Raw genomic sequence first — 16,936 nt, 5'->3', positions numbered from 1 at the left:
TCTTCTCTTATTGTATAGTTTACAGCTAAAACTTTAGCGAATGATGTGGAAATTAAATTTTCACAGATATCCTACGGATTTTGAAAAAGTCAGATTATCTTTATTAATATATAATTTTTCAAATTGGAATACTAAATCGGATTTCAATTTGGATTTGGTATTTTCAGCTTTGAATTTAAATATCTGGTCAATAATTTATTCTTCATCTGTAAAATTACAAATAACAAATCAGAATATATCGTTCGGTTAATCATTCTTAAATTTTATTTACCTAACAGAGAGTTTGTAAAAAAAACAAAAAATATTTGACAAATAAGCAAAGAACCGAGTTTCTCATTTTATGTAATCAACTTACTGAAAATATATTTCTGAGTTGAATTATTTCTATCTTTGCAATCAAACCGAAAAATCTAACGAATTAATTCAAATATTCGACAACGCCGAGACTGATTTTTTAATTTAATTTTATTCCTTTTTTTCTAATCAACTATCGATCTCGCAGACGTAAAAAGTTTTCAATCAGCCTTAAAATCACTTCTCTGTACAAATTCTCATTACGTTACGACAGGTTTTATTTATTGCTGGATACACGATTTATTTGATCGATCGTCACACGCGGTTCGTGGCTTTATTGTGTTGATTAAGAAGATAAAATTATTACCGTTTTATCCTAATATCGTACCGCCGATTAATTATTGATCAGAATTCACACGGACGTTGAAGGCGCATCTTCGGTCGAAAAAACAATTTCTCGAACAGTAATGATACGATTTATATTTATTCTTTATGCAAATCAGTTCATTTAAGTATCAACTGTCAAATCATGCCACTTGTTTTTGAGAAAAGTTGAAAAAAAAAAGAAAATTGACATCTTACGAATGTGTCAAAACAACTTCTGAAATCAAATTTTTCAAACAATTTTGGAATGTCATTAACGTATCTCCTTAAAAGTGTATCAGGAATAAATTTCATTCGAAAATTTTGAAAACGAATACGTAAAGAAACAGATTTAAAAAATGGTGAACTTTTATCGAAATAGTTCAGTGATAAATAATTTGTGGCAAGTTAAATTATCAAGCCCTCTAATGGATTATGTAATGTCAAATTCGTACAAGTTTATCAGACGTTAATGAATAGCTGGTTCATTTGTAAGTGAATTAATTAATTCGACACAAATCACCTGACATGAACTTTTCGTATAATCAATATATTTCTTACAAGAACTGAATAAAAATTCAATTCCTGGCTGAAGATATAGGAATTGGTTATGACGTGCAGCTCTTTAAAAAAGAAGAAAAAAATATATAATTACAGAATAACACGATACCTAAAAAGTTGTTTGAGCTTTTTTCCAGCAAATTTGTTGGTATTTTTAAATTAATATTGTTATCTGAATTGTTTCTTGATTAATCTCAGATTTTCATGAATTTTTTTTTAGTTGGTTCGATAAATTTTTATTAAAAAGCTTTTAATGACATTCAAAAGTACATGTTTTGAGGTACTTGTAAAAAACATTTCACCGAAAAACATTTTTTAAAAGTCGAGTAAATATAGCTCTTTTTCGGTAACGTTTGTTTTTTTGCGGTGATCATGATAATGTCAATGGATCCTATTTTTAAGTGCCTGAACGAGGGATTTTTTATTTTCTGCAAAAAATTTTCATTGCAAAAAAAAAAAAAATCGAACATTTCATAGCTCAAAAAGTGATTTGTCTGTTAAAATTGTTGGATTACAAAGAGAAAAAAAAATGTAATTCTGACAAGTCCTTCGTTAGATCCTTCAGAATGCAATCAATTACCATAATCTGAGGTTATGATTTCGGGTACGGTTCTGGAATTATCATGACGACCGCAAAAAACAGGTTCCAAACAGGTTTCTCTAACTCTGGATATTTTAATGAAGAATTTTCTACAAACACTTACTTGAGACATCTACTTTTCAACGTCGTTGAAAACTTTTCAATTATAGTTTGCGCAACTAGTGCGAAAAATAGGTGATTCCCGCACGAGTTGAGTTTGTCGTCCAAACGTAGCGATGACGACAAAAAAAAACGAAAGCATCTATGCACGCGTGTTACGCGTACTATTTTTCCTAACTGAGTGCGCAAAATATTACGGTGTCGCACTAGTGCGGAAATTGAATAGAAATATATTTTCTTCCGGCATAACTAGATACCTTCGACTTATTTCAATACATTCGATACTTATCAATGTTACTTGCTAAAATGAGTGCGTAAAACATCACGGCCCCGCACTAGTTCAGAAATTGAATCGAAATATCTTTTCTTCCAGCGTAACTAGATACCTTCGACTTATTCCGATACTTTCGATACTTACAAAATTCACTTTTGCGCGCCAAAATGAGTGCGTAAAACACCACATCCCGCACTAGTGCGGAAATTGAATCGAAATATCTTTTCTTCCAGCGTAACTAGATACCTTCGAATTATTTTAATACATTCGATACTCACAAAATTCAATTTAGCGTGCCAAAATGAGTTCGTAAATCATCACGGTCCCGCACTAGTGCGGAAATTGAATCGAAATATCTTTTCTTCCAGCGTAACTAGATACTTTCGACTTATTCCGACACTTTCGATACTTACAAAATTCAATTTAGCGTCCCAAAATGAGTGTGCAAAATATCACGATCCCGCACTAGTGCGGAAATGTGCTATTTTCCGCACTCAGTTGGGAAATAAATGTTTGATATACCGACGAACTAAAAATCCATGAAAATCACGTAGTTTCTCCTCTTCCAACTAGTCAAAAACTCCCTAATTGTAAGTGTAAGTTCTTTCGAACTTCTCTCATTCCGCCTTAATTGAATTGATCCTAATTGCATAAATAACTCTGATATTTGATTGATTTTCAGGAAGGTGAGGCGGACGCCCGCGTCGCCACCGCGTCCAAGCTGGCCTCCGTCGAGGATGACGCGGGTCCAGAGCGCTCCGCCTCGATAGCCCTGCAGGAGGCTGATAACCGCGTCGTCGCCAACCTGGAAGGGACCAGGAGTTCCCTGCACGGCCTGAAGGTCGCACGCAGGCTGAACGCTGCCGCCATCCGCGTTCGACCTGCGCCCTCCACCTGCGACGCCGAGACGATTACAGGTAGGCCTGAAGTGTTAATCTTATACGTTGAGTGTCAATTAACCTGTTGATCTCTGCTGGATCATATCTGTAGATTTTTTAATAACTCTGATATTCCTTGATGGATTTGGGCGAAAATTTATACACGTATTATTTTGAGGGTTGCTGAATTCAAATTTGAAAGCATAATTGAAAAATTCGATATCAGGGATTCAAAATGGCGGCGTCAAATAGCGGTAGTTGAAACTAGGCTTCAGCATCCTAGTACCAAAAAGTCGACATATCGAATGTAACCTAACCTAGTTTTTTGAAACTTGGTTTTGAGGTCGATGATGATGAATCCGTTATCAGAATTGAAGAATTGCAAAATGAAGCATCAAAAATGCGTTAGCAAATTTCGAATTTAAATTTAACAAAAAAATTCATTATAAAACTGAAAATTTACCCCGAATCATCCCTATTTTCACCCTTACGGGGGTGGCGAATTCGGAAAAATTATTTCCGACGCGAAATCAGGGATCGAAAAAATTAATTGACAATTGTTTAAAGTAATCCGAACAACAAATTTTAGATTACGCTAGTATAGATTTTCAAAATAAATTTCAATCTCATGCAATAAACGTGTATAAGCAAGGAATTTTTTACAGCACCTGACAGAATCTCCACTTCAAAAGGTTCTTTGCGCATATATTTTTGTCGCAGACGGTTGATTTTTTTTTTTTTTTCTGAATTTTTTATACGACTTTGTTTAATCAGTTGAAAATTGAAAAAAAAAAAGTTTTTGGTCAAAATTTCACCGAAGTCACACCTTAAGGTACTGTTATAAGGATTTTTTCCAAAAAATACATCGACTTTCAACATTTTTTTATGTCGGTATTAGAAGGACTAGGTCGGATTCTTGCACACTTCTTATTGTCAATTCATACTTTTGAATGAAAAAAATATCGATATTCTCATAAAACGTTTTACTAATTGTTTGTAAAAATCGAACCTCGTCTTTTCGACATTCGCGTTGCAAGAAAATGTTTCAAAATCGACGTATTTTTTGCACCGAATCTTCATGCTACTGCCTTAAACAAGGTTGGCGATAATCGCACGGGGAAAACCTAGAGAACCCGGGAAAATTTAGGGAATTTTCTAAATAAGACTATAATTTTATCTCCTTCGTTGAAATTAACACGTTTTTATAGCTTATTTTCATATATGGAGTTGTAATAATTAGTGTTATGTTAATTTGTAAAAATAATATGACAGGTGTTACTTGGCATCAAGACCTTTTTTTTAAATTTTTTTTTTCTTTTTTTTTTTTATTAAATTTACAGCCTATAGTTAGTTTTTTTTTTTTTTTTTTTTTAACTTGACATTACTAAGTAATATTATATTTCTTTATAATTCCTGTCTTCAGGTTGGAATATCTGGGAAATTCAGGAAATTTTAAATTCCAAAAAGCGTACTAATCATGTCAAATTATTCGATTAGTAAGGTACAGAGATATTTTTCGAAAATGAAGAAACAAAAATACCGAAATCGTGAAAAATGCTCAGAGATCGATGCTTTGTTTCAGATTTTTTAAAATCTAATACAAGATTTGTAAGATTTGTACTCTACGATGGCTAATGTCATTGGAAAGACTATTTTTTTTGCTGCAGAATTAACAAATGTTCAACCGATATTCTTTGCTTTTTTTTTTTTTTGTACCACTTGATTCAATATTTCCACATTTTTTTTATCACAATTGGTATCGATTCAATATTGCAAAATTGAATATTTAACAATGCCAAAATTATAGAATCAATAAAAGTATCGTTTTTTGACAGATTACATGCCTCTTTTATGTTTCAAAAACGAAAAAAAAAACTTTCAAATAGACAAATACAAGGGAAAACTCCAACTGGCATAACATAAAAAGTTATTGGCGAAATCGATGATTGTGTTCTACTTATTGAAAAGGTGATAATTTTTCAAGTAATCCAACAATTCATGAACGAATTGCTACAATTCTTGTTCCTGATATAAAACATTCGGGTTATTGTTAAACTGCAAACTTAAACTCGAGCTTTTTTAACTAAAAAAAAAACAAAACCTTATAGATGATAGTCTGCGTTATTAGAATAATTATAGAGAAAAAATCGTTAAATTTTATACTTCGGGTTAAAAAAATTCTCAGATGCCCTTTTCAAGGATTATTTACTTGCAAATATTTTCAGCTGACTCAATCCAATCGTCAACCATGTCTCTTGACCTACTGCAGACTGTATAGTAGACGTTTATTCAATTCGAATAAACTCAACCATACAGCTGGATAAACGTTTAAATCAAGCTCGCGATCAGCCTGTCGGTAGAATAAAATAAAATTTGTTTACCTACGCGTTTATTAATTAAACGAGCATTTTAACCCTGAGTGGATTGAAATTTTCGTCCAAAAATGGAAAAGTAAATCTATTAGAAGATATTGATTAGATAGATTTCCAAGTTATGGGAATAAACAAATTTTCACATCAAAAGTTTGTTGTAACGATGCATGGTTAAGAAAAATCGCTACTTCGTCTAATCACGAATGTCCGGGATTCAGTAAACCGTTATAAGCAAAGTATAATTTAATTTTGAAAAAAAAAAAAACAACTTCTTGAAAGTCACCTTTAAATTATCCAATAATTACGTGTTTTTAGCCTGAGGTAATCGTTACGTTACCGCGAACTAAATTTTCTCTCAAATGTTCTCGAATTATTCGATTTCCTCTTCTGAATACTTTTGGAATTTATCTTCGTATACAAATTCAGTCTTTAATATTCAAACAACATGTCACTCATTGTTTTTATTACTCTCAGAAATTACAGGTTTCGAATTGAATGTAAAAACGCGTTTGAAATGTAATAACTAACACTTGCAAATGTTAACGATACGTTAACATGCACAATATGAATGAGAAAACAAAAAAAAAATAGTCCAAAAATTCAGGATACGTACAAACCACATAAACTGTACACTAGAGTGGCGCAAAAAACCGACTATTTTCTTTTTTTATGAGTCTCGTGTGACAAAATGTTAGTTTTTGATGTTTCAAGAGCCCACTCCAAAGGACAGTTCAAAAAAAAAATTTTAAGAGGTCGCTCCACATTTTTTAAAACGTCAGAAATCGTCAAAGATCGATTTTTTTTTTTTAAATTTTTTTCTCTTTACGGTATAACTTTATAGACAAAAAAATAAATAAGTTTACAAAAGTTTCAATGCAAAATTTGAATTTTGAAAGGTCGCTCATAATTTTTTTTTCAATTTTTTGGTCCATTTCTTTAGATCTTTTCGAACGACCTTTTAATATTCATATTAAAATTTCATAAATTTTTTTTCTTTAATTTAATAAGAAAGAATCGATAACAATACACTACGATATGAATTAAAAATCAAACAAAACACTGAAAATATAATTTTGTTAATTTAATTTTTTGACGATTTTTGACATTTTAAAAAATTTGGAGAGACCTCTTGAAATTTTTTTTTTTTTGAGCTGTCCTTTGAAGTCGGCTCTTAAGACATTAAAAACTAACATTTTGTCACACGAGACTATAAAAAAAAAATGGTCGGTTTTTTTGCGCCACCTTACTGTACACCATATCACCCACGAGTGTCAAGACCACCAATTTCACGTCTATTCACACACTGCATCGATTTGATCCGATCGCTGAATACAATAACCACTTAATTCGCGATACAATCAAGATTTTAATATGATTTTTTACCTTATTCAGCGAGAATATTCGATCCTCTTGGATCAACACAGAGATGATATAAAAATATCACCTCAATTAATTCCTCAACGTCATAAAATAAAACTTATTAGTTTGAAACGTTTCACCCTCCATCGTTTCTTCTTCGCCGATGCATTTCTACAAACAACGAATAAGTGCCGTAAATTGATCCTCGTGTAAAACTTAACATCAACTTCACTTTACGTCTACGTCTTTATTGTCGATGTAAAGTGTACACTTTGGTTTAACTAAAAGAAACTAGAGAGACAGAGACTACAAAGTCTGAACTGAACGTCGTCAGGAGAGTAGTTGCTTGAAAGAAGCTTCACCGCAAACTGCCCTTGTTCAAAGCTTGTACGGTGGATTTTATAGAAGGGAAGGGAACTGAACTGGTGGTGTGAAGTATAATGCAGACTGAGAGTTTCATGGTTTCTTTCGTATGTGTGTATAAAAGGCACTGTGCCTCTGCTGCCTGCCATTGGACACCGTAGCAAACGATGATTACTTCGCTATGCGAGAGATAATGTGCCATGCAGGCTGCTCCTCGGCACTCCCCTCGTCATCATCATCATCATCATCATCATCATCATCATCATCATCATCATTACCGTAGCCATCCCACCGTCTTCAGTATCGTCATTATCATCATCATCATCATCATCATCATCATCATAATTATTATTATTATCATTTCCTGCACAACGATCAACCTTCCTTTACTTACTTTCACATCTCGTTGCAAATTCAATGTTTATACACGTTTCGTTATTTTTTATATTATACCTACTTTGTCTATAGATATTATTCTTATGTCATATATATGTTGAAACTGTATATTCTTATATTTTATGCATAATGTATGTATGTATGTATGTGTGTACGATATATGCCACACTATCGATGAGTGAAAAAGATTCGAAATGGAGTTCGTTTAATCATCACAATCTCGTTCATACATACAATTAATAACCACACGAAGAGGAAGGTTGATGACCAACGTTTAATTACATGCCATCGACAAGGGTTTGTAATTTAAGGAGATCACTAGTTCCACTCAGGATATCTATTTATTTTTTTCCACCCTTTTTTCTTCCTTATTTTCCTTTTTCCCTTTTTGGAGAGGAAGAAGTTAGACCGATGAATGGACAGAGATTCTACGTACAGTCCCGGTTAAAACAATGTACAAACAACATTATACAATACAATAAATACTGTATTAAGGATAAACAAGTTGAATTGAGTCGAAAGCAAAAAGAAAATAATATAAAAATACGAATTTGATAAGGAAATTAGAAATTAGGTTTATTATTAAGGTATAGTTCATTATCTTTAATCCAGAACTTTTGTAATTAATTTTATAAGCGGTAATCGCACGTTGTTTATCAATAACATTTATCTACTCGTGAGGTGAGAGAAGTTTCTTTGAATTTACCTTTAATTAGTTAAATACTGATATTTTCCCAATGAAAGGTTGTAGAAAAAAAAAAAAAAAAAAAAAACGTATCGCGGTGAAGTTAATACGAAAAATAATTGACTAAATAAAATTTAATCAGTCGTATCCGATGAAGTTTTATTAATTTTAAAAAAATTTTAAATGAAAAATTCTTTTTTTTTTTTTTAAGATTTCTTTTTTTCGGCAGATTTAAAGGAAGTTCTCTTAACTCACGAGTAGATGAATGTTATTGATACGATAATATTGAATTTGTTGGAAAAGTACTGATTCAAGTGTTTGAACTACCTTAAATAAACACAAATTCATTGAATTTTATAATCTAAATTTTAATCGTACATGGACCTTGAATTTTTATTCGATTCTTTAACAAGTTATTTAAAAACAATTCATGTCTCTCGTTCTCTATATATGAGGAAATTTTTCGGAATGTTAAACAATCTTTTCGGACGTTTCGTAATTGGTTAATTGGCAGGTATTCTTATCGTAATTAGTTGACATTAAACGAACGGCGTACGTCCAATTTTTTATATCTTATCTCCGAGTCGTTATATAATCATTATCGTTATTATTATTATCGTTTTTATTGCTCTAAAATATTTCTAGAATTCGTGATTGTATACTCGTTGTGAATAATGTAAGGATTGAATCTGATAATTTTTTAATCAACTGACCAAATGATTACGTATAATAGAACCGCGTAAATTCAGCAACGCAAAAGTAAAGAATTATCAATTATTACATGCTTATCAAATTCGTATCGTATCTTGTGTAGCTTCCGGTATTGTTGTTTAATTTCGGATAACTGTAATAAACTGTGCTTTTTTTTAGAAAAGATATAAATCAATTACAGAATCTATAATGTATTAAGAATTAACTTGAATTAGCTCTCGTTTTGTTTTAATCATGAATTTCATTTAAATTTAAGAAAAAATTTCAAAACTTTGGAGGTAAAAATCAAAATTTCTCATCGAATTAAGATATTCGTCAGCTGCCATCATTTTATACGCTGCAAAATGCAAGAAAAATAATACTCATTATTGAAATTACAGCTTAGCTGAGTAATTATTTGTTTTTCACTTCAAATCACTTTTGAAAGTGGTTCAATACTTGACAAATAATTTAGAAAAATAAAATAATTTCTTTTATAAAAAAAAAAAAAAAATTTTTTTTTTTTTTTTTGAAAATTCGATCAAACATCATTTTCCCGGATAATTAATTTTATATTACTGTCTTTTGATCAGAATTAAAATAAATTAATTATATTTAATGAATTTACAAAATTTTTTACCATTTCAAAGCGATCTCAAATAAATAATCGATATCGAAGATTTCTTTCACTGAATGTTTTTTTTTTCTTTTCTTTTCTTCTTCTTGTAACATTTTTAGAAAAATCCTTTTTAACTTACGAATACATTACACCTGATAAATATTCGATGTATGCGCAACTATCTCAAATAAGTGGATCGAAAAAATATCGATTTTGAACACATGAATTTTGTGTAAAACTGTAGAAAATCGATTTATCGAAATGTTGCAATAAGAGAAGGAAAAAAAAAATCATTCTCGATTTTTTGCTTACCTCGCACAGAAAAAAAAATATATATATATATATAAAGAATTTTCTATTTTCTTTGCTCATATCCAATGAGAAATGAAATTTCTTTCGATAAAAAAAAAATAATAATAATAATAAAAATAAAACACATTTTTTTCGGCATGTTTTCTATAACTAGATAAATGTTTTCTATTTTTACTGCCCTACTATCTATTTCCTATTAAAAAAAAAAAGAGGTCAATCAACCGGGTCCCTCAGTCATATATTATACGAAACACGCCTTTAATCGCGGATGTATTGAACCGATGTTTTGACAACGAACTGGCTCTAATTCAAAAAAAAAAAAAAAAAAAAAACTTGAAGAAGGGAGAGAAAATAAGAAATTAACCGGCGTTTTACATGCATACATATATGTATAGATACGCTCACTGAACGAAAATTCTTGTAGATGACATCAATATTTGGCAAGTTTTAACGAACCTCTGTCGTGCAGCAGCCGTCGCGTACCAAAATAACTTCGACGACTTCAGCGATAGTCGCAAATAGGCCAACCAAGCAGAGTTTTACCTTGCAAAATATGTATGTATAATATATTTCGAGCGTTGCTATTTTCGTTGCAACTTATAGGTACAGAGGTCCCCTCAAATAATAATAATAATAATAATAATAATAATAATAATAATAATAATAATAATAATAATAATAATAATAATAATAATAATAATAATAATGATAACAACAACAATAGCAGCAACAATAATAATGATAACAGCAACAACAACAACAACGAGAACAACACAAATAATAATACGAACAACACTAATAAGAATAACAACAATAACAATAATAATCACAACAACAATAAACAGAACAACCCTAATAATAATAACAACAACAACAATAATAACGACGATGACATCAACAACAACAACAACAACAAAATTGATAGAAATAATAGTGAGAAAATGATATGAGGTAATATTAAAAATTTCACGATAGCTACATGTTACGATATTTTGTAATTTTCTTTATTACTTTCATCGATATGAAAAAACGCTTTTCGAGAAATGCGATTAGAATAATTTAATCCTTATTTCAAGTAAGTTTTTGGTTCCAGGGTTCCTACGCACAGGAATAACCGGGGGGGATAACTGAAGGAATTTTTTACAGCAGGGAGAAGTCAGAGAATTTCGAGAATAAGACTAGAATTTTTAGTCTATCGTAGAAATAAACTGGTTCTTGTACAAAGTACTATAGAGCTTGAGAAAGAAACAAAAATTGCACTTGAAATTTTGTTTCGTCTTACAATTAGTAACAAAAAAAAATTTTTTTTTCATCTCTTTCTTCTTAGAGAAAATTGCCGGCTGTTGTTTGTAAATTGATAGTCAGACAGTAAGTTATAGTTACTCGGTAATATTAAACGTATTAGTATTAATTTGTAAAAAACTTGACATTAATCAATAATCAGCGGAATATTTCGGGAAAAATTAAACTCGAAATGTAAACTATTTTCAGCCTTGAATATCCGGAAAAGTCTCAGGTAATTTTGGATTCCAAAAAACGTATGGACCCTAAGTGGCTGGATTTTTTTTAATGGAAACGTCAGGGAATTTTATTTGAGTAAAATTGTCGCGACCCTGTTTTAGGAAAATCGTCCTTTTTTATAAACATTTCTAGGTTGCCTCTAGGAAAAGAAATTATATACATATATCAGATTTTGAAAGAAAAAAGAACGTTGAGAAATATAGTGAAAATTTTTTTCAAAAACACGATGAAAAATCGTATCATCGTATTTTCATTAACAAAATTGTGGTAAACTTTTGATTCCGTACAAATCTCTGTAAGATTTAAACATTTTTTCTCTCTTATTTTGCCAAGGTATAATATTCATTGCCGAAAAATCATTTTGCGAATGAAATTTTCTTCTTTACGACAGACGAGCACGTGGTTGTTACTTCATTGTTCGTTCTTTGCCAAGTTCCCACGAATTGTGTTCTTTCATCTAACCGACAAATTTGTAATTCATATCTTTCGCAGTACGTATCAATATTCTATAAACTGAAATAAGTATTTTTTTTTTTTTTTCTACATAATTCAAGGTAATCACCCATCTATGGAAAACCTAAAATTGGCAGAGAAGAAAATAGAAATGAAATTTTTTTACGAACTTAGACGTTTAAGTCATAAAATATCTGAACTAATTAGGATTCTTACTAATTAGGATGGGGAAAAGTCTGAGCGAAAAACTGCGTTTTTAGTCGTACTACGAAGGCCAAAACTTCGTGGAATTTATTTAAAAAAAAAAAAATTAATTTCAATTTTCCATAAACCGATTTCTATAAAAATTCGTATTCAACTGTTTTTCGGGATGCTCTATCCAAATATACCCTCGGAACGATGCCTGCCGGTAATTTTTTACCGACATTACACGCATACATTACCGGCATGCGCGTAATGTCGGTAACAAATGTCGCCAAAATGAGATTTCGGTGTTCTTCATAATCGAAAATCAGATCAGCTGCCATTTCGTCATTTCACCATCAAATCTCATGGAACTGGGCTCAAAATATGTGTTTCATCACAGCCGAGTGGCATCATCCCGGATAGTTCGATCCATTTAATGCAACTGTGAAAATTTGGCCAATTTCTGTGAGTGGTAACCAATCTGTAAAATTTTTTTCAAAATTGTAAAAAAGTAAAAAGACGTTCCACTTTTTGCCAAAGTAAGGCATTAACTGCCCAAGTTTCACTCTGATCGCTTGAGCTGTATATGAGTTTTGCATCCCCGCGTTTTCGAGGTGTACAACGCTTCTTTATAAGCACCTTAACACGAACTTGAACCTCGTCACTTGCATCAAGACCCCAGGAAACGTCTGAATACCTGAATGTCCCATAAGTCGAGGTGGGAACAAGTTTTGACAAGCGATAGGCGCATCTAAATTTGGCCCTCGGCACTGATCGATCTCTCCTCTTGACGTGGTAGGCATGCCCCATGTATACATATATATATATATACACATAATTCTCCGGGTAAGGTCGTCACGTTCGCTTTCCTCAATCCCCTCGAGCCTCGAGCCTTGAACCTCGAACCTTGACCCAAAAGGCTTTCGTTGAGTGAGCATCTCAGTTTCCTCCTTTCCTCCGAATCACATCCGAAGCTTTTCCGTTTCTTCCATGCTGCGCACCCAACACGCTTCATTCGTTGGTATATCATCCTTGGCATAAACTTTAACCAGACGGTAAAAAATTGGAGCTGGCTCGAGTCCAGTGACGAGTGTTTGGTCACGATGGTATTCTCGTCGCCTCCCTCCGGGAGGAAAGTGCTCGGTCGTTCCCTTCTTCTTCTACCTCTTCTTCTTCTTCTTCTTCTTCATCCTCGTAGAGAGAGATTGCTATTCCAATTGGCACCGCCGACGATCAGGGTCGGGGAAATTTTTACCTCCAATTCAGCAAGGATTAACGAAATTGGTAAAATATAAAGCCAAGGGAGAGGACAATCAGCGATAAAATTGTCTTTAAGCTGATACAAACGTCATCCGAACGATTCTTGGTTTAAAAATCATCACGAAGGACGTTTAACCATGGGAAATTGTTGGGTATGTCGCGTAACACGGTGATCGTATGGTGGTGTTAACGAAGTTGATTTTCGTGCGGGTTTTAAAACCGACCGTTGTTGGACCTACCGACTCATGAATGGTGCTATTAATAAAGCAACTGGTGTTGAAGTGGTCTGAATTCGATTTTCGTCCGCCGTTACGCAATGGGTATAATGAATTGTACAACCTTGTGATAACGACCATCGAAGAAACGATATCGTGCAGGCCTTTATTCAATAAACCATAAGAAAAAAGTAAGAAGAAAAAAATTTGAAGTCAAACCATTGTTGTGTGTGAATTGTGATATAATATGGTGTGAAATGCGAGACGTCCTAGCTACTTTCTCACCTTTTTTATAAATCAGACCAAAGTGAAATCGCACAATCTCAAGCCTCTCATCAACCTCGGATTTATTCCACATACACATACTGTCAGCAACGAAATAAGATTCCTATTCGGAGGGTAAACAGCTCGTGAATATTATTCAATATTTAAACAACAACGAGGTGAAAGGTTCCATTTTCGCCTGGTGGTGGCGAAGTATGTACTTGGGCGCCGGACGAAGTGGACGGCCAAGTGGCCCAGCAAGGCTCAAGGATCTTCGGGAGAGGCGGGAACTCATCCTCAACAAGTGGAGAGATGGTACCACCTTATATTCTCTTCTTTTTTCGATATGGATCCTGAAGAATCCATTGATTATGCTGTTTGTCAGATTATTGGTTCGACGATCCCGCTATTTATCAGGAACATCAGTTTATGGATGTAATTGAGTGATATGGATAAGGCTAAAAACATAGTTAAAAAGGGTTCTTAGACTTTCCTTTCTTCATGGAGAGAGTTTTATTATTTTCCTCATTCCGTAGGGTGAAAAAAAAGTTTTCACTGGTCAAAGAAAATTCACTGACTTTTTTCGGTATACCATTTTCCGAAGAAACTAACAACGAACATCAGTTTATGGTGTTAACCTTTGATTTCGTTGAGAGTCATGTATGTTGTAGAACATTGAAAACTAAGTGCGGAGAAATGGTTTAGAGGGGTCAAAATGACCCCCAAAGATGGCCACCCAACGAGGTGATTTCTTGACGCGATTGATAGATTTGAATGAAACTAACGCTGAAGTGTTTCTATTCATTAAAAAAAAAAAAAACGTTTCAGTCGTGGTTTCGTTAACCCCGTTGAGTGCCCAGCTTTGGGGGTCGTTTTCACCCCTTTAAACCGTTTTTCCACTCATAAAAAAATACGTGTCTCTTATGTTTCAATATTACTCTACAATATACTTGAATCTCAACGTAATCAAATGGGCACACAAAACAGATGTTCGTTGTTAGTTTATTCATAATTTACGGTGGCCACTGTGGTCAGGAAAAATTGACGGTTTTCCGAAAATGGTCTGCAGGGAAAAGTCAGTGAATTTTCTTTCCCCAGGGAAAACTTTTTTTTTTTTTTTTGCCTTACGGAATGAGGAAAATAATAAAACTCTCTCCATGAAGAAACGCAAGTCTGAGAATCCTTTTTAATCATGTTTTTGGCCTCAGTCATATTATGTGAACCATAAACGTGTTTTTGAATACCGGAAAATGATTGTTTGTTATTCATGAATTTTGATTTCATTCGTTATTAGTTCCACGCCTTTTTATCAGTTTCATTTAGGCCACAAATTTTATCATCATTTGCTTTTCTTGAACCGATAAACGCCTAATATTGACCATTTCGAGTTTGGACAATGTTTTTTACATCAGGCTATTCGATTCTCAAATTACACTCATATTCTTTTATCAAGTGATTATTTATTCGCGCTTTATTTTTCATGATTTTATTCATAAAATGTCTGGTTTAAAAACACTGTAAAATGTCTCAAAACTTTTTTTTCATTTGAACCAATAACTTTGAGTTGTTTTCAAATGTGGAAAGAATTTTTTGCATCCACGTAACCGAATTTCAGAGATTTTATTCTGTGAAAATGTAATGAAATTTATTTTAAATAATATTTTCTCGAGAAAGGAATTGACGTTGGAAAAATTTTTTAATTTCAATTTGACTTACAAGTCAAATTTTCTTACCGACATCTATTCTGACAAAATATGAATATTTTTAGACAAAATGTAACACCAAGATTACATGAATTTAATTTGATCGATTAAAATCGGTTACATAAGTTGAAGTAAAATCTTTCGAAGCGGCTCAATTTCTCTTAATCTTGTACGTATTTTTCTTTAAATAAGTATGAAATAAATATTGAAAGAAGTCGTTTTAATTTTTAACGTAAAGAAAAAGCTAAAAAATGAAAAAAAAAATATGCAGCACACTTTACAGCTTTAACTGAGTTACTAAAGAAACTACAAAGTCGAACGGATCTAACTTGTAAAATTTGTTCAAAAAATTATGCTAGGAAACCTTTTGAAGTTTGAAAAACGAAATAATAATGTTTTTTAAAAATACGAAAAACTGATTATGAAATTATGCACGTTAATTATAGTAAAAATATTATCAAATTTCGAGATACGAATTCAAGATTCTTCTTTCGTATTTTTTTTCTGCACGAATCATAAACAACATCGCGACTGTAATTAGGTACACTTACACTTGTTAGACACGTAGCTCAGTTGGAAATTAGTCACTCAGACTCGCGTTAAGTCATCTTGGACCGAGAAGCTCGTTGAATGCCGGTTCGCACCAGATTTGTACAGCGCTAAATTGTACTTCCAATTGTTTCTGTATCGCAAGTAGGTACGAGAATACTGTTCTTAAATGTTTCTCTTTTCCGAAGCTATAACTTGTTCTTTTTTTTTTTTTTTTTTTTTTTTTTTTTTCTTAAGTATATTTATGTGAAAAAAAATCTGCACCTTTTTTAATGTCAAATATATTTTTCTAAAAATTTCTAATCAATTTCAATACGTATTCTCAGTAATTTTTTACTATTTTTTTCGATCGCCGATGGATCGTCTATTGCTATTTCTGTTCATGACTCGAGGCTAATTAATCGTTGGAATTAAGGGGACATTTGATAGTCTTTTTTACCTTTACTTTAAATCCTTTTATGTATCTACGTCGTGTTTGTTGGCTGATAGTTTTTTTCATCAACAAACTATAGAAGCAATCTGTAACTTGTAGTTTGAAATTCGCAGAAATCGTTCAGGATTCGAAAATATCTAATTACGCATATTTAAAAAAAATTTATTCAATTTTTCATTTATGATGCATGCGGTTCTTTTTTTCATCCTTATTCCGCATTGGTTATTAGTTAAAATTATGAACAGCTTGACTCTATTCTCGAATAAAAGATTAGACAACAAGGATAAACTTCTGGTGACATTACGTAACGTCGAGCAAAGTGCAGGTTACGTACGCGGATTTGTTTAAACGGTATTCAGTGTTGTATAAATACGTAATACCGATTTGTTGCAGTCGTATTTCAGGCGTAGTAATAGCAGAATGAAGTTGGCTGAAATTCAGGCTCAAAATCGAACCTGCGATCAGGTCTGACGTCATTTTCCTTAG

At 32.4% G+C, this 16,936-nt stretch overlaps 1 protein-coding gene across 2 annotated transcripts in view; it reads left to right on the top strand.

The window, feature by feature from the left end:
* LOC124410144 (trafficking kinesin-binding protein milt) overlaps positions 1 to 16,936 on the top strand; it is a 93,062-nt gene that overhangs the window by 11,694 nt on the left and 64,432 nt on the right. The window contains exon 2 of one of the 2 annotated variants that reach the window (XM_046888299.1): positions 2,875 to 3,109. In XM_046888299.1, the coding sequence (XP_046744255.1) occupies positions 2,875 to 3,109 (235 nt within the window). Of the gene's footprint in view, positions 1 to 2,874; positions 3,110 to 13,904; positions 14,081 to 16,936 lie in introns of those variants that run through there. The other variant, XM_046888302.1, reaches the window with a different exon arrangement.

This window comes from Diprion similis, chromosome 9 (genome assembly GCF_021155765.1).
Source record: "Diprion similis isolate iyDipSimi1 chromosome 9, iyDipSimi1.1, whole genome shotgun sequence".
Lineage (NCBI taxonomy): Eukaryota > Metazoa > Arthropoda > Insecta > Hymenoptera > Diprionidae > Diprion > Diprion similis.
This window is presented reverse-complemented; position numbering and strand designations above follow the sequence as displayed.